General features: G+C 41.8%; 2 protein-coding genes across 5 annotated transcripts in view; one reads left to right on the top strand and one right to left on the bottom strand.

Moving 5' to 3' along the window:
* NCR3LG1 (natural killer cell cytotoxicity receptor 3 ligand 1) overlaps positions 1–8,847 on the top strand; it is a 20,905-nt gene extending 12,058 nt beyond the window's left edge. The window contains exons 6-10 of one of the 2 annotated variants that reach the window (XM_060275997.2): positions 29–343; positions 1,518–1,829; positions 2,651–2,956; positions 4,434–4,502; positions 5,741–8,847. In XM_060275997.2, the coding sequence (XP_060131980.2) occupies positions 29–343; positions 1,518–1,829; positions 2,651–2,956; positions 4,434–4,502; positions 5,741–6,060 (1,322 nt within the window). In that variant the 3' untranslated portion in view covers positions 6,061–8,847. Of the gene's footprint in view, positions 1–28; positions 344–1,517; positions 1,830–2,650; positions 2,957–4,430; positions 4,503–5,740 lie in introns of both variants that reach the window. The other variant, XM_060275993.2, reaches the window with a different exon arrangement.
* Positions 5,843–21,571, bottom strand: KCNJ11 (potassium inwardly rectifying channel subfamily J member 11). 3 transcript variants are annotated; one of them, XM_088653336.1, is made up of 3 exons: positions 19,334–21,571; positions 9,251–9,390; positions 5,843–5,965 (listed from the first exon to the last, which is right to left on the bottom strand). In XM_088653336.1, the coding sequence occupies exon 1, from the start codon at positions 20,640–20,642 to the stop codon at positions 19,431–19,433; it is 1,212 nt and encodes a 403-aa protein (XP_088509462.1). In that variant the 5' UTR covers positions 20,643–21,571; the 3' UTR covers positions 5,843–5,965; positions 9,251–9,390; positions 19,334–19,430. The 3 variants fall into 3 exon arrangements, 2 of the variants coding, with proteins under 2 accessions (XP_088509462.1, XP_088509463.1); XR_009557788.2 differs by lacking the exons at positions 9,251–9,390; positions 19,334–21,571 and adding an exon at positions 10,440–10,693; XM_088653337.1 differs by lacking the exon at positions 9,251–9,390.

Here is a 21,571-nt window from a genome sequence, read left to right as displayed (position 1 = left end):
CACTTTTTTGGTATTTATTTATTTACAGAATGTACTCCCAAAGTCTCCAAATTTGAATGTGAGCCTCCTGTACCAGAGTGTGGGAAAATCATCACATTATCTTGTTTAGTAGAAGATTTCTGCCCACGGGAGTGTGGCATTTGTTGGCTAAGAGGCAATAATGAGCCTTTGGATGCTACAAGTAACACAGAGAAGCCACAGCTGGACCCAGTGTCAAATCTGTATTGCAAGAAAAGCAGAGTATCCTTTATACCTCAACCAGAAGACCACGCGGTAGATTTTATTGTTCAAATCAACCATTGTCAAAAAGTTATAAGACATAGTTACCCACTCCTGTTAAAAGGTGAGTACTTGGCAAGTTCTTCTGCAATGAACAACTACTTGTGCTTCCTGTCTAAATAGTTTATATAAAACTGGAGATACACAATTGAGTTGTTTCCTGTATCTGTATTTGTTGTGGGTCTTTGATCACTTGTAGTGAAAGAGATCACTTTTATCTCTTTGTCATTAGGTGATGCTATCGTGGGTTTGTCCCATGGAAAACATGACTCAGAGAGCCCTTGCACAGAAGTGTCAAGTCCTTCATAAAATTAGAGTTTAGAACCTTTTCTGGGTGAAATCAGCAATGCATGTTCATAGCTGATATATGCATCTTCTCAGGAAAATTATAGTGTCAGCTAGTGGCAAATTGCAAACATGACAAGCATTATGGTGAAGCCAATTTAAAACATGAATCAAATGAGAAATTGGAGCTCTCATCTGTTTCAATCCAGAAGGTCAAAGATGGCACACTTTGTATTCCAACCAGGATAAAACAGCCACGTGTAATCATATACATTTAATAACAAATAATATATATATTATATTATATATAATTATATATTATATATGGGTGTCAGATATATTAGAATATGTTACAGACTGCCAATGCTCTCCTGCCATTATATGCATACTGTTATCATTTCTTCATATACCGTATCGTGCGGATTTGAACTAGTTAAATCTGCAAAGCTTTTAATTTGTAATTTTTGTGAATTGCTGCGATTTCACAAAAGATCTGACTCCCAGAGTTCATTGGGAGAAGCCATAACATCTAAACTAGGCAAATCTGGTAGTTTTGACAAGACTGTGGTGTTAATTGCTCATTCTATCCTATAATTTCCACAAGGATTGTAGTGAAACTGAAAGGATAAGCAACTGAAACTGAAACTGAAAGCAAACCTATCTCTAGCTCTTTTTTGAGAGAGCCTGTGTGTATATATCCATGTGTGTATCCACTGAGAAAAGGAGTTCATGCATCATATGACATAGGCTGTAGTCCATGAAAATTTATGCCATGATGCATGTGTTATAAAGTGGCACTAGGTTTGGTTTTGCTTTAACATACTAATGTGACACCCCATCTGCAATTTGTCACTTCTGATTTACTGCTTTACAATACCGGATGTACTAGCATTCTTTGAATTTAAACTAATGTTTTCAATTCATTTTGTTTTATCTGCATCTGCATTTTTTAGGTTACCCCAAAGTTACAGATATTACATGTGAACCAAATGATCCTAAATATGGAACTAAATTGTCTCTAACCTGTAAAGTCACAGATTTCTTTCTTAGTGACATAAAAATTAAATGGCTTGATGGGGGTATTGAAATAAGTGAAGGTGTGGACACAGAGAAGCCAGTCGAAGGCTCAAATGGCTGTTTGAAGTTGTCTTCTAAGCTCCAGCTGATACCAACTGCTTTGGATCATAATAAGTTCATTACTTTCAGTGTGACATATGGTGACCTGAAAAAGCCCATTGTTAGAGATGTGTATCTAAAGCTCCCAGGTATGTACTGAGAATCCTTTGGGTTCTTTCAACTTTTGGCAAATGGCAATTTGAGCTTGTTTATTTAACAAAATTTAAACCACTTAATTTTAAAAATGTCGGTAAGTGATTGTAAAAATGTCTAAGTGGTTTACATAAAATAAAATGTATATTAAATTGAGGATAAATGTAGTATTCTGATATGAATCGGTTCCCTTTGCAACAAGGGAGGTTTGACATATTTGTGTACTCTGATAGGTGTATGTCTCTACTAGCAGTCATGTGTCCCTAATATCTGCCAGTTTTGTTTGTTTTTTTGAAAGTCCAAACTATCTTGCAGACTTGCACTTAGTAGTTCTGAAGATTACCTGATAGAAAAATCAGGTAAATCTAATAAAAAACTAAGAAAGCAAAAACATATGTTCACACGTACACTGATGGTACTACTTCACTCCAAGTTTTTTTGAAAATCAAAAATCATATTATCGGATGTATATTCATTGAAGATGAATATCCTGGCAACCCTGCTGATCTGAAGTGTGATTTAAACAATGGCACATTTAAATGAACTTGTCTTTCATAAAATTCCTTTATTTTTTTAGAATAAAGTTATAGAATAGGCTCACATTGGGGAAGGGGAGTAGAACATCCAGGTTTAGTCCCTAGCATTTCCAGCCAGGGCTGGAAATATCCCCTGCTTGAAACTGTACAGAGCTACTGCCAGACACTCTAAACAATACTGAACTAGATGGATTAATGGACTGACTTGGTATTAGGCATATTTTTATGTTCCTGTTGTCTTGTATTGTTACTTCAAGTCACATCCTTTCCTTCCCATGTAGTTCACCGCCCTGAGATGTCTGAAATAAAGAAAACACCAATGCAAAACAGTGAGAGCATCTCTTTGGAAACTGTCATATCAAATTTTGCACCTTGCAACATAAGAGTGACGTGGTATGAAGAATGGGAAAAAATATCTGAAGACAATCCCAGGAACATTCAGATTGGAGAAAACAAGTTAGGTTATTTTGTAAGCAAATTACAGGTTAGTCCAAAAGGCAGAGACTCCAAAAAGACAATTAGATGTGAAGTTTTTCACCAAGCGACACAGGATTTTAAAGAAAAAAGCTTTGTGTGGGAAAGCAAAGGTAAGAACATTTTTTTTAATCTTTTCAGCGCAGAATGTACAGAATTTATGTAAGGGATTCAGACATCTCCCTTCAAAAAACACTGCTAATGGGGGAAAAGGTGATTCCTCTTCTCAATTAGCATTTCCATTACTTAGGACTCAGCTACATTAGTACCGTAAAAAACACACCAGTTTTTTAAATCCATTATAAAGATGCAACACCAGGTGGCACTGTAGAGCACAAAACCTTTTTCCTTTTGTTTTTTCTTTTGTTATAACAATATAATTTATAATTTAATTATAGCATTCCCCCCCCTCGGTCACGGCTGAAAGGTGGATTTGTAGTCTTTTTGGGTAGCTATGATATTTCTGGTGACATGTGATAGAATTCCCCAATCATTGGGAAGAGGGGTATTTAACTTAAATTTTATTTTAAGTCTTTGAACACTGGAGTGACTCAAAGAGTAGAAGCACTTATGACTCAAAGAGCAGGAACACTTACAGCTGCTTTTTCAAAGTGTTCTCCAGTTTCTCCTCACCCTAGTGCATTGTGTTGCAATGCATTGGTTCTTTTCCCACCGAAATTACACACCACCTGAGATAGTAGTTTGAGATTTTTTTCTCCAGCTCTCAGTAAGTGCCTTACTGAGCTAGTGCTAAATTAACTTTGCTTGCCAATATGGACCATTGAATTGTAACAGACCTCAGGTGTACTTGGGGGCTGAATCAGCACAGCCCATGGTCTGTACAACAATGTAGGTTCTGCTTTATTGCTGGCCAGGATGTTTTGTGATTAGTCAGGTCAGTACTTTTGGTGATTCCGAGGCCTGTGGGCATCTAGCTCCCACATATGTTTGGCTTTTGCTGGGGCTAAGCTGTCTATATTGATATGCATGGAGAAAAGGGAGCCTTTGTAAATTGATAGTGCTGTTAGGGGGTGAGATTGTAGAATGAATCAGCATGAAAACATCCTGAACTATACCTGTTTCCTTCCAGTGTAAGTAATAGTGTTGTGATGAATGTCAGCTGTAATTTTATTTGTGGTAGATGCTTTTAAATGATAAAACTGGGAAAAATGAAGACAGTGATATAGGCTTTCAGTTTGTTTTCATTGTAGCAGGTCATCTAGAAATTCAGCAGTGCTCTTTGAGGATGGCTCATGATTTTCTCATATTCAATAATAGTATTCAGAAGACTAGCATATCTGGTTGTTATGAATACAAAAATCAACATAATGCTCTTACAACACACCTGGTGTTAGAAATTTTGTCTTGAATTCATCAGAGGAGAACTAGCTTTTGAATTTTTCCATGAATATTGCTCTGACTGTATCCCCCCCCCCCGCAACCTCCCAAATGCTACCCTTGGAAGACAGTTGGCTAATTGCAGTTGAGAGCATGTTGATTCAGTTGAGTAGCATTTCTGTTGTAAGTATTTCTGTTACGTGACATGATGCCTGCCCAAGGCCTAATATGTTATTTCTTCTTTTAAAGAAGATTGCTGCGATAGCCTTGACAGAATGTTGACTTCACCAGTGAGCCAAAACCATGTAGGACCATTAATAAGTGAGTATTGCACCTCCACATGTAGGTAAAATGCAGGTACATTACACATTGACCCAGTGATTTCATATCCTGGTTTGTAGTCCCAGTTAAAATCAGAAAACTGTTTAGATGTTTCTTGAAAGAGGCAGTGGGAGAACGTTATAAACCATTATTTATTAAAGTGAGATCATTACATCTCAACCAGACCATTAAGTTACTCTAAACCTTATTTTCATAAGGATGATTTGAAAGATCATCTTAGTCCATTCTGAAAAACTTGTACGCAGGGATCTGCAAACTTTCTTTTGGCATAAAAGCCAGCCACTATTTGTGGCCACAGTGACCACTTCAGCCCTCCACAAGGAAACAGGAAAGGGTGCAGAAGAATTCCTCATGTCATGCTTATATTTATGCCATCCCTCTACTGTTTAATGTATGACAATATAATTATATACCACTGGATAGTTTTAAACAATCATAAAATAATAAAACAATAACAGGTTTAACAAAACAACTATGTGAAACATTAGTTTTAAAGCAAGTAGTCTATGAATTTATATGCCAACATTAATATCTTAATAACTGAGTCTCTAACAACCGATAAAACATACTGAAGACATATGAAAGACATTCATATATGCTTAACTGAACACATGAAAGTCCATCCCGACAAAACTACAGATTGGGGCTTGAAGATAAAATTGTAACCTTGTATTTATTTAGGGACCTGGCACATCCCAAATAGTAAGAGTTTTAATATCCTGACTTGGCATAACTGCCCTCTTTCCAGCTATCCTTTTACGGTACCTAGGTGTTTATTTTCTCCATCTCATTTGCCCTCACTCTCCTGTCCTGGTTCAGTTCTTCATCTTCCATCCTCAACAGATTCTCAACAGCTGTCACTTACTTTGACTCCTGCCAGCAATCCATTACACTCCACTGCTGTCAGTCAGTCATTCATTCTTACAATACGGACCACTCTAGTTCTCCAGTGGCTTGCTATTGCTTTTTATTCCTCTGTCCTTAATTGCCAATGTCTTTGACTGTAGCTTCCATTCACAGCACCAAGCAGCGGCTGGGTAGGGAACAGACATAATGCAATGTGAACAGAAAGTTCAAATTATCTGACTTGAAGAAAATATGCAAATGATTGGAAACTGAACATCACAATCACAGACAGTTAATGTTAGCGAGATGCCTCTTCCAGGTATGTACTTCAAGAGCAGTTTCCTATTCGGTTTCCCATTCCCTCTCTCTAGATTCTAAGCTCACCAGTGAAGAACCAGTTCAGCCTATGAAGATAGAATGTGTCACCAGCAACCCAAAGGCAGGCGAGAAGGTGACTCTTCGCTGTTTTGTACCTGGAATAAGAGCAGAGGATGCCAATGTTTCCTGGTTTAAAGGAGTATATCCAGTTGATGATAAAATAGAGAATGCAAACTGTGGCGATGGATCTGGTTTTATTTCAGATGTGGTCATTACAACTGAAAAAGATAAGAAAAAATATGAAATCAGATGTGAAGTTTATGTAGATGCCAATTATGAAATCTTGGAAGAAAACTTTTATTTAGAACTTTGAGAAATCATTGTACTGTATAAAGACAAAGAATATATAAAAAGAACCACAGGAAAAATTTGCTGCAGGTTGCTTTCATACATCCCCCGCTTGCTTCTATGAGGTGTGTGAGTCCTGTTGGTTCTGTTTTGTGGGCCCCCTCAAAACTGATAGGCATTTGGGTTCAAATGGTGTGTGTACACTGCATCATGTGATTGATTATGTGGTGCGGGGCTTACCTGGGCTCCCACAATATTTTATTCAAGTTGGCACCCCTGCTTTGAAGCCCTGTGTGAAGAAAGTCTGATTATATTAAAGAGGTTGTAATGTATATTATGTAATACAATGAAATATAGCATAATGTAATGTTCTGTATTGGGATGTGGGTGGCGCTGTGGGTTAAACCACAGAGCCTAGGGCTTGCCAATCAGAAGTTCGGCGGTTTGAATCCTTGCCACGGGGTGAGCTCCTGTTGTTTGGTTCCAGCTCCTGCCAACCTAGCAGTTTGAAAGCACATCAAAGTGCAAGTAGATAAATAGGTATCGCGACAGCAGGAAGGTAAACGGCATTTCCGTGTGCTGCTCTGGTTCGCCAGAAGTGGCTTTGTCATGCTGGCCACATGACCTGGAAGCTTGTACACCGGCTCCCTCGGCCAATAACGCGAGATGAGTGCCTCAACCCTAGAGTCAGTCACGACTGGACCTAATGGTCAGGGGTCCCTTTACCTTTACTAATGTACTGTAGGGTGATGACGTTGTTGAAAGTCTCTACTCTGGTTCAGTGATAAGCTGTAACAGGACGGTGGTAGAATTTTCAGTACACAAAAGGGGGACTGACGGTAAGCATATTTTGATTGGTGGATATATCTAGCTGAGCACTGGCCAGCAAAGCAAGTTCAGGGGTTGCCATTGAGCAGGAGTCAAAATAGAGTTGCACTTAAATAAATCAGTAAAGGACCTAGCTCAATGGTAAATGAAGGGCCTTGCTTGTGCAGACCTTGCTTGCAGAAGGTCCCAGATTCAATTCCCAGCATCTCTCAAGTAGGGTTGGGATGCACTCCTGCCTGAAACCCTGAAGAGCTGCTGCCAGTCAGTGTAGACAATATTGAGCTAGATAGACCTGTTGTCTATCTCAGTGTAAGGCAGCTTTTGTGTTTCCATGTCTGATAGAAAAGGCTTCCAGCAGTGACCTCATTGGTTAAGGCTTAACTGGGATGGAAAGAAAAGGGGCAACCCGTATTACTATATTGAAGTAACTAGGTAACCTTGTCCATAATACTGAAACAAGCAAATGTTGGTATATTTGCTTAATATAATAGCTAATTGCCTTTATACTGCCCCTGTATAAAGATTATTGGTTATTGGTAAGTTAATTGTCCAGAGGGAGTAAGGGCACGGCACAGATTTAGGAGAACTTTTGGAGTGGAAGTTGAATGTTGTTATTTTAGAGAAAGTAGCGGGAGGGGGGGGGACCCTTCCCTCCACACTCTGCATAATGGCTTGAAATTCAGTTTTCAGAAGCTTACTCCCACACAAACCTGCCCAAGTAATGAGCTCATCTTCAGGGGCCTTGATCAGAAGTTAAGACAGCTGGCAGAAAGGGGGGGGGCATCTTGTAGAAGTGTCTCTTCAGAGATGTACAACTGGTGCCAAATAGGGATGTGAGCACTTGCAGCAAGGAGCACCCCTGCTCAAATTAAAAAGCAATTTAAAGGCAGCATAGTCACTCTCGGAAGCTTCCTCCCTCGATTCTGCTCCCTTGAACCCTGAGCTCTGTGCCTTCTATTATACCCTTGAGTGTCATGTTCAGGAGAGCTGCTGTCCTGCCATAGGACCTTAGGAAGTTGTCTTATACTGAGTCAGGCTATTGGCCCAGGTCACTTAGTATTATTGATACTGACTGGCAGTAGAGTTTCAGACAGGGCCCTTTCTTAGGCTCTACCTGGAGATGCTATGGATTGAACCTGTAATTCCCTTCCTTCCTTCTTGAGTCCCAGGGTGAGTGTTTTCTCCTTGAGGACAGGTAGTGAGCATTTGCTGAAATTATTAAAGACCGCAACAGTGTAATGCTATGCAGGTTTACTCAGAAGTAAGTTCCATTGTGTTTAGTAGGGCTTATTGTTGCACGCCACCCCAATCTAACAGTGTGAGATTCTACCCGGAGCACAGTTTCCTTTGGAATGAGGGACAGCAGAGACTGTAGTGACTTCAGTATATATGGTTTATTTACAAATATATACAACCTGAGCCTATGATGGAGAGGCTCACAGCATGGCAGACTAAATATCTTCTGTCGGCAGCTTGCCAACAGAGATAAAGACATAAACATTGGCTATCAAATTCACTTTGGAGATAAGAGTGAGCAGGAGATTAACCGCTGATGTTCTGAAAAAGTTGTTTACTACATCAGGGGACTGTGAAGCGTTGCTTTTTTCTGGGCATACTCAAGGATATGCAGCCTTTTTCTTCTTCAAATGTTAAAAGTGTGGCACTTGCTGTAATAACTTCATGGTGAGTACTGGCACCCTTTTTCCTTAAAAAAAAAAAGCACTGCTGAGAAGCTTTCTAACTAACAGACTATTGAGGTAGGGCCCCCCACCCATTTGGCCTCTGCCACAGAGCCACTTCCTTTGTTACCATAGCAGCACATACTTAGGTTGCCAGGTACAAGGCCTGGTTATTCCAACAATTGAGGGCCTACCCCCCTCCCACCAAAACTCTCAACAATATTTTTGTACACTGCTTTTATATTTTTCATGCAATGCCCTTTTATAAATGCTTTTATAAATAAATAAAATCATCAGCAAACCTATTCTGGAGTGGGTAAGTTCTGAATGTTACTCATGTGTAGCCTGTGTAGCTTGATAAATTGTAAATGCACAACTCCATATCATGTCAAATGACTAGGTTTTTTCCGGACTATTGTGCATAGGCTGCTCAGAGCATTATTTAAAAGAGACTTGGTATTGTTAGAATTAAGAATAAGTGTAATTCCAATTGATTCTAAATATTTGAATGGGATATTCTGTTATTACTTTAAAATGGTTTGCGAATGGCATGATTCATCTCCGTACAAGTGCAGCCATTCACCCATGGAGGGATCAGGTCAGGACTCTGTTCCAAACACATACCCCTCATCTTAACATGCCCATCATGTTTTTTTTTAAGGCAAGTAGAAAGTATCTGATTTAAAATACCTCAATCTGGCACCACACCTGATTTAGCATCCTTAAAAGTTGATCATGCTTCACTATTTGAATGGGTGTTTGCAGTTTCCCCTCATCTGAAGATTCACGATGCTTGCAATCTCCATAAATTCCTGCTCGATCTCTTCTTGTCTTTTAATAGCTTGTGTCTGGGAAAGGACACGCCATTTAGTAACATGTATCCCATCTTGCTACTGAATCAAAAATAGTACACAGAATCATAGAGGGAGTCCATGAAACATTTACTGCTTTGAATTTAGCCAAGTGGCTCTCCCAACTAGTTTTCGCCTGAAGCAAAACTGCCATAGTTCAGGGTGCAAGGATTGCTTGAAAATTCTCTCCAGTGTCTGCCCTGCCTAATTTTTAGTCCCCCAGAATGATGCTTGCCTCAGTAAGGCATGCTTTGGGGTAGTCATTTTCCATTTAGGATAGTCCCTGCACCATTTAGAACTCCAAAGGAGTTTTTTTTTAAATATATTTTTATTAATTTTCCAATTAAAACCAATTATATCACATTCATTATTTCAAATTATACACACATATATATCAATCAAACCGAATGTTATGCCAAATCGTCTAGAGAATTTTTTATTTGGGTTCCCATGCTTCAAGAAATTGGGGATTCCTCGCAACCGTCCACTGCCGTCTTTTTTCTAAAGTTCAAATCGTCCTCCAAGTTCATAATAATCCAGATCTTCCCCTTACAGTCACATAGATGTTTTCCACTTTCAACCGATTGTTTCCCAGCTGCTGAGATAAATATCAAACAAGGTTTCACAGATGTTCTTTCTCCTGTGTGGGTTAATCAGTCCAGCCTCCCCATAAATCTTCTTGGTCTGGAGCTCCCTGTTGCGTCGACTCTCAACACGAAGCAGCGCCATCTTAAAAAAACTCAAATCACTTTCGTTTTCTCTCATAGCCATGAAGATTAACGATCTTTATAGAATTTACAGCTTTTCCAGGCAGAAGACCCAAACATCAAACCATAAACTCTTGGTAAATTAATGGATCTCCTTGCCCTATAGCTGAACTTAGCTTCAGGTCGCTGCTCCAATTCAAAGTGCGTCACAGCTCATAAATCCTCCGAACGCGTCCAGGACTCCTTCCGTCCGACTAGGGGGGGGGGGCTTTTCTCATCGGCAACTCCACATCTTTAAAAAATATGCTCAGTAACAACAGTTTATAAAGTTCAACTCACACAGTCTTTTGCTTCTCTTTCACTCCAAACAAGCCAGGACATCGCGTCTGGGAAGGTACGAAGTAACTCATATGAAGAAAAATAAAAAAAAACTCAATTCCCTTATCGCTCCGTCCCCATCAATCCTTCTTCCAGATGATATACAGCCTTTGACTCCTCTCCCTCAGCAGCATAAATTTCTCAGCAGTAAACAGCGCTTCTTCCCCTCAAAGGAAGTAGAACTTTCACTGATTCCACTTCTTCTATGATAGCATGTTAGTAATGGAGGGGAAATCCGCTAGATGGCACTCTCTTTCAGAATTTTAAACATTATTAGTAGGACATCTCTTACAACCTGAAAAGATTTCTGTGGAGCCTCCAAGGCAAATAATAATAATAATAATAATAATAATAATAATAATAATAATAATATACTCAAGGGCTGTGTCTGGTTCACAGGCTGATGCTTGCATTAAATCTGTTCAAGCAGATTTAGATCAAGAAAATAGTTTTGTTTTCTTGTACTGCTTTTAAGACTTGCAGCTAGCAGCCAATGCTCTATAAATGATGAAATAATCAAGATAAAAACAGCAGCCTCAAACTCTTGAGTCCCTTTATTCTGAACCTCATGATCTTCTTTCACTAAAATACTATGAAAATATTTCATATGCAGAAGGTGGAAGGAACCTGCATTGGAACCTTGCAGTCCAGGAATAAAATTTATATAAAATGTCCAAATGCATTATTTTACTATGAGCAAATAACTTTTTGGGGATTTTTTCGGTACTAAAACAAGCAATAAAAGATACAATAAAAGACAGTTATAAAAACTGTGTAATGCTATGTAATAAACAAGCCTTGTGTTTATTATATATTATTAGTACTACTCAGTAGGCTACCAAGAGACAGCTCACTGAAGGCAGGCACTTCTCTGACATGGAGATCTTCTTGAGGACATACCAAAGGCTTGAACAACCCTGATCTTATTTCACTGAACCTGGATTCTTCGCATTGGTAACTCATGAGGAGGCAAGTAGTTGTGAATTTCCCTCCTGCCCTTCACAGAAGTGCTGCCTTTAGTGAAGCAAGCAATAATGGAAGTCTTGCTGAATTCTGTGAAGCCAAAATTCTCCTGTTTTATTTTTTTATTTTTTTATGCTGACACCTCAATCAGCTCCTCCTCCATTGGCAGACTTTCAGCTTGTTCCAGCAGAGTTGCTTCTTGAAATGTTGCTGTGAGGAAGCTGCACAGCGAAGGACACAGACTTTTAATGTGTTTAGTTTTCTCCTAAATGTTCTGCCTTGTGAAGGCCACACCAAACCTGACTTCTCATTATTTAATCTGCCTTGGCTACTCATTGAAGGGCTCCTGAGGTGCCAGAATTGCCTTTATGGCACTGTTTCCAAACTTCTGCAGCTTTAAGGACCCAACCATTAAATGCCAACTATGGCTCGCAGGTGGGACACAGGTGGCACTGTGGGTTAAACCACAGAGCCTAGGGCTTGCTGATCAGAAGGTCGGCGGTTCGAATCCCTGCGACAGGGTGAGCTCCCGTTGCTCGGTCCCAGCTCCTGCCAACCTAGTAGTTCGAAAACACATCAAAGTGCAAGTAGATGAATAGGTACCGCTCCAAGCGGGAAGGTAAATGGCGTTTCCGTGTGCTGCTCTGGTTCGCTAGAAGCGGCTTAATCATGCTGGCCACATGACCTGGAAGATGTACGCCGGCTCCCTCGGCTAATAACATGAGATGAGCGCTGCAACCCCAGAGTCGGTCACGACTGGACCTAATGGTCAGGGGTCCCTTCACCTTTTTATGGCTCTATGCTACTGAGTCGAGGCCGAAGCTCAACAGACTGATAGCAAGGTTGCCAGCTCTGATGCAATGGGAGTACATGTGCTCCTGCGCCTTAGCTTCCATTCTATCCCCTCTGCTTGGAGGAAGAGAAACTCTTCATTGTTCACAGGTGACTCCTGCCTATCCTCACACAGTTGTGCCATGCAAAGTCAGCCATATACTGTAGATCTTTCAGAGGAGGGGTGTTCTCTGCTCTTCTGCATGGTGTTGGTATAGGGTATGAAGGATAGAGCAACAGTCCATCTTTTGTCCCGCTCTTGATCTAACGGATCAAGGCAAGTTACGTTTCTGGTTTAAAGTATATATCTAGTGTACATGAGGATCTTTGCAGCAGCAGAACTCAATGGACAGTTGCTGCTGTCAACAGGGAGAACAGATAGGCCTGGATTCAGTTCCCTACACTCCAAATAGATTAGTGCTGTCAGAGTTGGCACAGCTGATCTTCTCCTTGGCACTGCCCACGTCTTCAGCCTTAGGTGCTGGGTGTGGGCATTGTTGATTACCCCACATTTCACATAGCACTTCTTGCATTCAAATACACAATCTAGAAAGGAGATCTGTTTCCACAAGCCTCCTTCCTTGGGTATATCACCCTTCCTGGATAGAGTTATAGTGTAGCAAAGTCTGGGTTTTTCTTTCATTATATTGGGATTTAAAAGCTCATGTTTTTCTTCACTGTGAGAAGCTGATGAAAAACTGATATATAACTTTGCCTGTATTGTGTTTGCCTCTCCTCTTTGGAATTCTTTTTAATCCCTTGATTACTAACCCATTGGGTGAGGGGAAGGTTTTGGTGGGATTGATCCTACCCTTCCTGCTGCCAGAACTCTTGCATTTAGCAGGTGCATCATGGAGAGAAATCTAAAATCAACAGGCATGCAAATGCTGTGATGAGAGAAGCTTCAAAGAGCATAGAATTGGAAGGGACTACAAAGCTCATCTAGTCCAATCCCCTGCAATGCAGGAATCTTTTTCCCAATGTGGGGCTCGTGCTCCACATTGTGTCCACATCAAGTGTCTCCACATTAAGTGTCTCATGCTCAGTTGCAATGTTTCGCACAGGGAAAAAGGAAGTGGCAACTCCTTTCCTGTGTGAAATTAATTTTACATTTATGTTGATATTTGTGTGTGCTTTTTTGGCATCAAAACCACATTTCATAAAACCACTGCCTAGTGCTTTCTTGCAATGGCATTTGTATTGCTTTTTAAGATTAGGTTAATATGAATCACTGAACATTCCTCAAAGCATATTTGTGGCTTGAATTTAAAAGACCATTAATTTGAAATGAATCAAAAGTTATGTGATACAGTTCTCATTTTAGCATGAGATGGTACATTCCAAACCATTGTTCTTATTCAAATTACATGCCATTTATTAGAACCTTCGGAACTGATGTTTAAATCAATCTTATTTAAAGCACATTATATATATATTTCTTTTCTTCTTTGACATGTTCCCATTACATTTAGGGGATATATTTATCACAGGCATGATACATGGGCATTTGAGTCAATAAAGTCTATTTATAATTGCTAAATGGTCTAAAAGAGTCTGAATCAATTTTAACAACAACAAAACAAAACAAAACAACAAAACAAAACAACAACAAACTGTGCAACTTGGCGTCTGTCTACTCAGAAGTACGTATTGCCAGGTTCTGTGGGACTCACTCCTGTGTAAGTGTGTACAGAATTGCAGTTGAAAAGCAAGTTGACATTTTTTTTTAATGGGCATGAGGTAGTCTTTGCTGATCGCCGAAGAATTGATGCTTTTGAATTATGGTGCTGGAGGAGACTCTTGAGAGTCCCATGGACTGCAAGAAGATCAAACCTATCCATTCTTAAGGAAATCAGCCCTGAGTGCTCCCTGGAAGGACAGATCGTGAAGCTGAGGCTCCAATACTTTGGCCACCTCATGAGAAGAGAAGAATCCTTGGAAAAGACCCTGATGTTGGGAAAGATTGAGGGCACTAGGAGAAGGGGACGACAGAGGACAAGATGGTTGGACAGTGTTCTCGAAGCTACGAACATGAGTTTGACCAAACTGCGGGAGGCAGTGCAAGACAGGAGTGCCTGGCGTGCTATGGTCCATGGGGTCACGAAGAGTCGGACACGACTAAACGACTAAACAACAACAAGTCTTCGCAGATTTGCCACCATTTGTGCTGACAGCACTTTGATGTTTCAGGACAAATATGCCTTCTGTTCAATTTCTATCACTAAGCTGGTTAAGAATACAGAAACCATCATAACAGAAGAGAAAGGTACATCTTTACATGGAACTAAGATGGTGAGTATGCCTTAAACTGGGTTGCAGATTGAGCTAATTGATAGGTTACCAGAGCTACAGTGAAGTAATACTTTCAATGACAGTGGCATAGCTGCCAAGTTTTCCCTTTTCTCGCGAGGAAGCCTATTCAGCATAAGGGAAAATCCCTTAAAATAAGGGATAACTTGGCAGCTATGGACAGTGGGGGGAGAAAAAGATGCTAGCTGTAGGAACACAACACACTAAACAGTGTAAGGGTGGATTCACATGGCCAGTTTCCCCACTGGACATGTGAAAGTACACCATAGGGTTTTGTTCATATGTCTTACGGATTGGACTGATGCAGGTTATGAGATGAATTAAGAGGAAAAGGAACCCATCTGTTGTTACTGCCATTTGAGCTTTGACTGCAGCAGCCCCAGAAATGGGAAGTTCTGGGGACATCTCTGTTGTCATTTTTTAATCAGGGATGGGGTGCCAGTGGATTTTTAATACCTGAACTAAGGAGGATAAGAGCTGGTGCCCAGAATTACCTGAAGGAGAGGGGAGGAGCCAGGCTTGGGAGCATAGCTGCCAAGTTTTCCCTTTTCTCGCGAGGAAGCCTATTCAGCATAAGGGAAAATCCCTTTAAAAAAGGGATAACTTGGCAGCTATGCTTGGGAGATGTTGGGACAAGGGATTGGGGGGGGGAACCTGGCTCCTTCATTTTAATATGAAGCCATTTTCTGTGTAAATGGCTACGAGAGCCAAACCCTTCACCTAGAAGATACCCATAGGCTGCATTTATTCTTCTCACAGGAAAAAAAATCATTAGTTTTGAAGGGAGAAGTCCCTGTGGACAGCTTTTGAAAATATCCCTCATCACCAGTCCTTCTATAGTGTGACAAAATCTATTCACCAGCACTAATGCCTCTCTCTACAAGTATCCTTCACAGGTGCTCAGTGTCCACAATAACCTTGCATGCCAAAACAACTGCTTTCATTCTAGGGCTGGCTAGAATCATTTTGCTGCCCGAAGAATGGCACTCCCCTCCATCAAGGTGCACAGTATCCAAGGCAACTGTAATAAATAACTTTGTTTGCTTCCCATTTATGACATCCCAAATCTAAGGCAACTAATCCTACTCCACCTAATGGAATGACCTAGCTGAAACAACCCTGTTATCCAAGTTGTCTTTTCCACTGACCAAAGTCAGCCTACCAATACCACAACCTTCTCCCTTGGCTTTAATTTGCATTTGCACATTGAATGCACATTGAATACACTTGTGCTACTTACTTAGGCATAGTGAGCGGGGCTTACATTTTGGCGTGTAGCAATATCTACTTATAGATCAGTTAGGAGTTACTTCCTAACCCTGAAAGATTGTTCAGTGATTTGTATAGGTCAGGCACCCCCAAACTTCGGCCCTCCAGATGTTTGGGACTACAATTCCCATCTTCCCTGACCACTGGTCCTCTTAGCTAGGGATCATGGGAGTTGTAGGCCAAAACATCTGGAGGGCCGCAGTTTGGGGATGCCTGGTATAGGTGGTAGGGGTGAAGGACCTATATTGTGAGCATGTAAAACAGGTATGGGGAATCTTGGGCCCTTCAGAACTGCTGAACTACAACTCCCATCAGCTCTAGCAAGCATGGCCAATGGGCAGGGATTGCAGCAGTTGTAGTTCATCAACATCTGGAAGGCTGAATGCTCCTCACACCTGGCACAGAGCCAGGGAGTTGGCAAGGCAGAGAAGGCACCTCTGAGAAATCGCAACATATGACCTAAAACGTGGGGAGAGATATCAGAAGTACCATTGCTTTCCTCAATGGTACCTCTGATATTATAGGAAAAAATGAAACAACCTGTCCTTGAATAAGTGTGCACAGGGAGGAATAGGGTTAGTATATTGTTATTAAGACTTCAAATAAAGAACCCAAGGAATACACATAACCAGAATTCAGAAGGAGTAAATTTATTGCTGTTTAATTAACAGGGCAGTCCTACACATATCTGCTCAGAGGTAGGCCCCATTGATTTCAGTGGGACTTACTCCCAGGTAAGTGTATATCTGATTGCAGCCTAAAGTTATCAACTTATTTGTTAACAAAGGGAAGCAAGGTGTGTATTAACATATTTTGTCATTACAGTTTTGCATTTTTCTTTAAAATATGTCAGGAAGAGAATGAAAATTTTTAATTCAGCGATGACCCAAATGTTATTCCTGTCTGTCATAAAATTTTTGACTATCCATTTCTTTGGCCATCTGTCATTCTGCAAATAGACAAAGCCAGGTCTCTTGCTATGACAGCCTCAGTAGCACTGGGCCCTGAGAGCAATTATTCTAAATTTCTCCTTCCTTGTTCCCCAGCTAACGATACACAGAACAAAGGGAATCTATAAATATATAGATTTCCTCAAGCAATTGGAAACACAAAAAGTTGCATGAATAGGCTCATGCACATCTTCACCCAGACCTATGTGAGAATTATATCACATGCTTGATTTAACAGCTGTTTTAGAGCCTCACTGTTTAACTCAGCAACAATACAGCAACCTCTTGAGTACCACTAAAGGCAAACTCCCTAGTCTCTCAGCATGCAAACCAATTCCACAAATTGGCAAAGCAGGTGCAGTTAGATTCCAACCTGTTTTGTCCCAATCAGCAGTTTAAAATAAATTTAAACCCAAGTGTTCTGGGTTAATGAATTGCAGCCTAGATGTTAAAGCTACATTTCAGTATACCTTACAAACATCATCTTGATGCTGAATAAGGGCACTTTAGGGAGTGAAAGCAATTTTCTTTCATTTGAAATCAACAAAATCTGTGTGGCATTTTTACAATTAAACAAGGATAAGTAGAGGCAGGCTGTAAAGATCATATGGGATATTAAGAGCACTTACATCGCTGGAAGAAATTACACAGATGTCGCAAACCATACAGGTGAGATATCAAAACAATCCTCAACTGTATTAAACAATGTGATCATAATAACAGGCATTTTAGCACAAAAATGTGTAGCTTTTAATTTTTCTGTTACCAGAATGTAAAACCATTAACTTTGTTTGGCTGCTTTATTCCAAGCCACATACTGTACTGCTTCTGTTTAGATATTGTGCAGAGGCTGAACAGCTATGCCACACTTGCTTGTGTAGCAAATATCTTAAAAGCATGCAAATGTATTAAAAGGTACTTACATGCTCATGTAACATGCATTTAAGACTTTACATTTGGAATTACAGTTCCTTTTCCTACACTGTTTTATTTGGTAGAATAAGGTAATATCTTTTTTTATTAATACATATATGATCTGTAACTCGATATAGTCACTCAGTCGAGTAACTTAAATAAGATCAGTTTGAAGAATTTTGATTTAATTTGATCTAATTTCATTGCATCTATTTGGATTAAATTACGGTAGTTAAAATCTAAGTGCATTTACTGATTTAGACTCCGATTGTCAGTTGAGTTCCATTATCATTTTTGGTGTGGTAAATGCCACAATTAGGTTCAGTGTGATTACTGTATTAGCAATCACTGACTTGTCTCCAATAATAAGTACTAAATAAACGGCGATAAGAATTTATGTACTTTATTTATATCCTGCCTCTCCTCCAATGAATTCTGTACAAATGTTTCTCTTTTCTTTTCTCCTTGCAGCAACATTGTGAGGTAGATGAGGCTGAAAGTATTGACTGGCCCAAGGTTATCTGACAAACCCTATGGGTAAGTGTGGATTTGTTCCTGGGTAGTCCTAGATTGACACTCTATCTACTTTGCTGTCTTTTGTATTGTCTATTAAAACAAAAAACATTACTGCAAGTGTATGATGGTGCTGTCAAGGCAGGCAAGCAAATTGTGTTGACAGCAAATTGCTTTATCTTGCTGTTGCCATTTATTGACAAATATGGTTTGAATTTAAAGGATACGGAGTGCGTAAATATACTGCTTGCATATCGTTATTTGTCTGTTATATTAGAAATCATCTTAGAAAGTATATTTGTACAGAATGTCCACTATTTTAAAATGAGATTCTACTTAGGTCAGAAGGATCAATATTGGGTACTGAGTTTGAATTAAGTTGAAGGATCTAATTCCTTAGTTCAAATTAAACTGGGTCAAAACTGAATGCGCCTACAATTTCAGTAGCAGGCAGCACTAATAAAAAGCTTATAAGGTTTATACTTGTGTTATGTAGGATTTGGAAGCTGGATGTGATAGACTAAATAAACACACTTAAGACATTTCATTTTACTGTTTACAACCCCCACCTGCAACTACTATATCTTATTACTGTCTACTATTTTTGGCATGAACTTAATTCCAGTAGAATATAATTACAAAGTTAACGAGTGCCAATGAGATTATACATCACCTAGTTCACTTGCAATTAAAATAAACCATGCAATATTATTTATGGATTAAATTAAATAATTATTTAAGACATAAAGCACTGCAGTGTAAACAGGCACCCTTGTGTATGCAGCCTCTTTTTATCATAAATATTAATAACTTATTTCTTTATCATTAAGCCTACTTAACTTAACTACTGTACTGGAACTGAGATGCTTGTATATGATGACAGTTAAAAACATATCAAATCTATGCATTGCCAGATGATAAATAATACAACTTAATACATAGAAAAGGATTTCTTAAAAAAGGCGACTTTCGGTTCAGCTTGTTTATCATCTCCAAGTGTTTGTGCAAATAAATAAGAAAGTCAAAGGGAGATGATTCAAACTCAGTGTTCCTTAGATGTCCTGAATCACACATTTGTCTTGCACAAAACAGTATCTTACATACCTTGTGGAACCACAATCTGAATAACAGAAATAGAGGGACACATGGGTGTCCTGTTTGCTGGCTGTGTCTGATACAGGAGCTGAATCTACGTGGTGTGTCAGGATGGTTCATCGGATATGCAAAACATGGGCTTTAACCTGACAGACCTTTTCCTAATAGTGCCCCTAGGTGAAAAGGAGATGCTGTCCAGGATGCTCTGGTTTTCCTCCAGTTGCCTGGCAGTGCAGCTTGGGGTGGGCACCTTCACAGTGTTGCCAAACTTGGAGTAATCTACGGAGTACTGCCCATCCTCTTCGGCCACTATAGGCACAAACCTTTGTCCCCAGAGGATCTCGTCGGCCAAGTAAGACGTCCTGGCTTGAGTGGTGATGCCCGTAGTTTCCACCACCCCTTCTAGGATGACAATGACTTCCAGATCCTCGTGGTGGTGGAGGTTGTCCGGGGCCACGTCGTAGAGGGGGCTGTTCCTGTCTATCACGTGGCAGATGATAAGCGGGGAGACCAGGAAAATGCTGTTTCCCCCTACCGGGTTCTCCATGTGGATGTCGATCTGGTTGAGGGGCACCACCTCCCCCTCGGGGCTGGTCGTCTTCCTCACCACCTGCATGCGGATGGTGGCGCTGATGATCATGCTCTTGCGCAGATCGCCCACGCGCAGCATGAAGCAGAGCTTCCCCTCGCGGAGCGCGATCACGGCGTGCTTGCTGAAGATGAGCGTCTCGGCTCGCCGGTGCGCCTGAGCCGTCTTCATGAAGATGCAGCCCAGCATGATGGCGTTGATCAGCAGGCCCACGATGTTCTGCACGATGAGGATGAGGATGGCGGAGGGGCACTCCTCGGTCATCATGCGCCCGCCGAAGCCGATGGTCACCTGCACCTCGATGGAGAAGAGGAAAGCCGACGTGAAGGAGCGGATGTCGGTCACGCAGGGCACGAAGTCCACCCCACCGCCCAGCTCCCCCGCGTCGCCGCCGCCCTGCCGGTGGAGCTGCTGGGTGCTCTGATCGAGGTCCCCGTGGGCGAAGGCTATGAGCCACCAGACCATGGCGAAGAGCAGCCAGCTGCACAGGAAGGTCATGGTGAAGATGATGAGCGTGTGGAGCCACTTGAGGTCCACCAGGGTGGTGAAGACGTCCTGCAGGAAGCGGCCCTGCTCGCGGATGTTCTTGTGAGCCACATTGCACGTGCCGTTCTTGCCCACGAAGCGGGCCCTCCTCTCCCGGGCGTGGTAGCGGGACGGATCCGGGACATCCTCGGCCAGCCGGGTCAGCACATACTCCTCCGGGATGATGCCCTTCCTGGACAGCATGGCTGGCCTGCGCTCTTCTCCTCCTACAGCCCCCTGCTGCCCGTGGCCGCTGCGGCGGCGGCGGGGACGGTGTCGGAGGGAGCCATCGCTGCTGCTGTTGCTGCTGGTGCGCCTCCTTCGCCGCCCCTCCGACTGCCCTGGCCGACTCCCCTTCCCCGCCCCCCTTCCCCGATGCGCCCCCTCAGCTGCGCACGCCAATCACAGCCCTCTCCGGCTTTTGCAAAGGCGGCGGCTTTCCGCGGCTCTCTCTCGCAGCCAACCAGCCCGCGGCAGGACATCACCCGGCAAGCCAGGCACCATCTCCCAAAGCCGGGATCGCCTGCCTTGAGCTGCCGGCTCTGGAGAAGCCGGCGGCAGCGGGGGAGGAGCGTTCAGAGGCAAATCCGCTGGCGGCGGCGCCGCTCGGGCCCTGACTCTCCGGAACGCACAGCAGGGGACGCTGTCGCGCAAGGGAGTCCCATTATGGTGGCAGGGCCACGCAGTCACGAGAATGGCCCAAAGAAGGAGCCGGGCGCACAAAAGGAATCGTAGGCTCACGGGGTTGCAAGGGACCTTGGCGCTCATCTAGGCAAGGCCCGGGCACAGCAACTAACTGCTTTGCAAGCAAAAGGTCCCACGGTCCCTGGCATCTCCAGGTGTGGCTGGGGAGTCTCCTGCCTGTAACTCTTAAGCGCTGCTGCCAACCAGTGTAGACATTACTGAGATAGTTAGGCCGTTGGTTTGACGTGGTACAAGGCAGCTCCTTATGTTCCTATATGGACCAGGCCCTTGCTTGGTGCAGAAGCAGTGAATCTTTGAAGACCACTGTCTTCCTCCCCTTAACCTTCTGTTTTCCAGGCGAAATATGCCCCTCCTCCTAGCTGCCATGATGGGTGGCTGGGGAGGAGAGATCAAGTACAGCAGGGGTCAGCAAATTTTTTCAGCAGGGG

This window comes from Zootoca vivipara, chromosome 1 (genome assembly GCF_965207765.1).
Source record: "Zootoca vivipara chromosome 1, rZooViv2.hap1.1, whole genome shotgun sequence".
NCBI lineage: Eukaryota > Metazoa > Chordata > Lepidosauria > Squamata > Lacertidae > Zootoca > Zootoca vivipara.
Note: the sequence above shows the minus strand (reverse complement) of the source record. Positions and strands in the feature narration are given on the sequence as shown.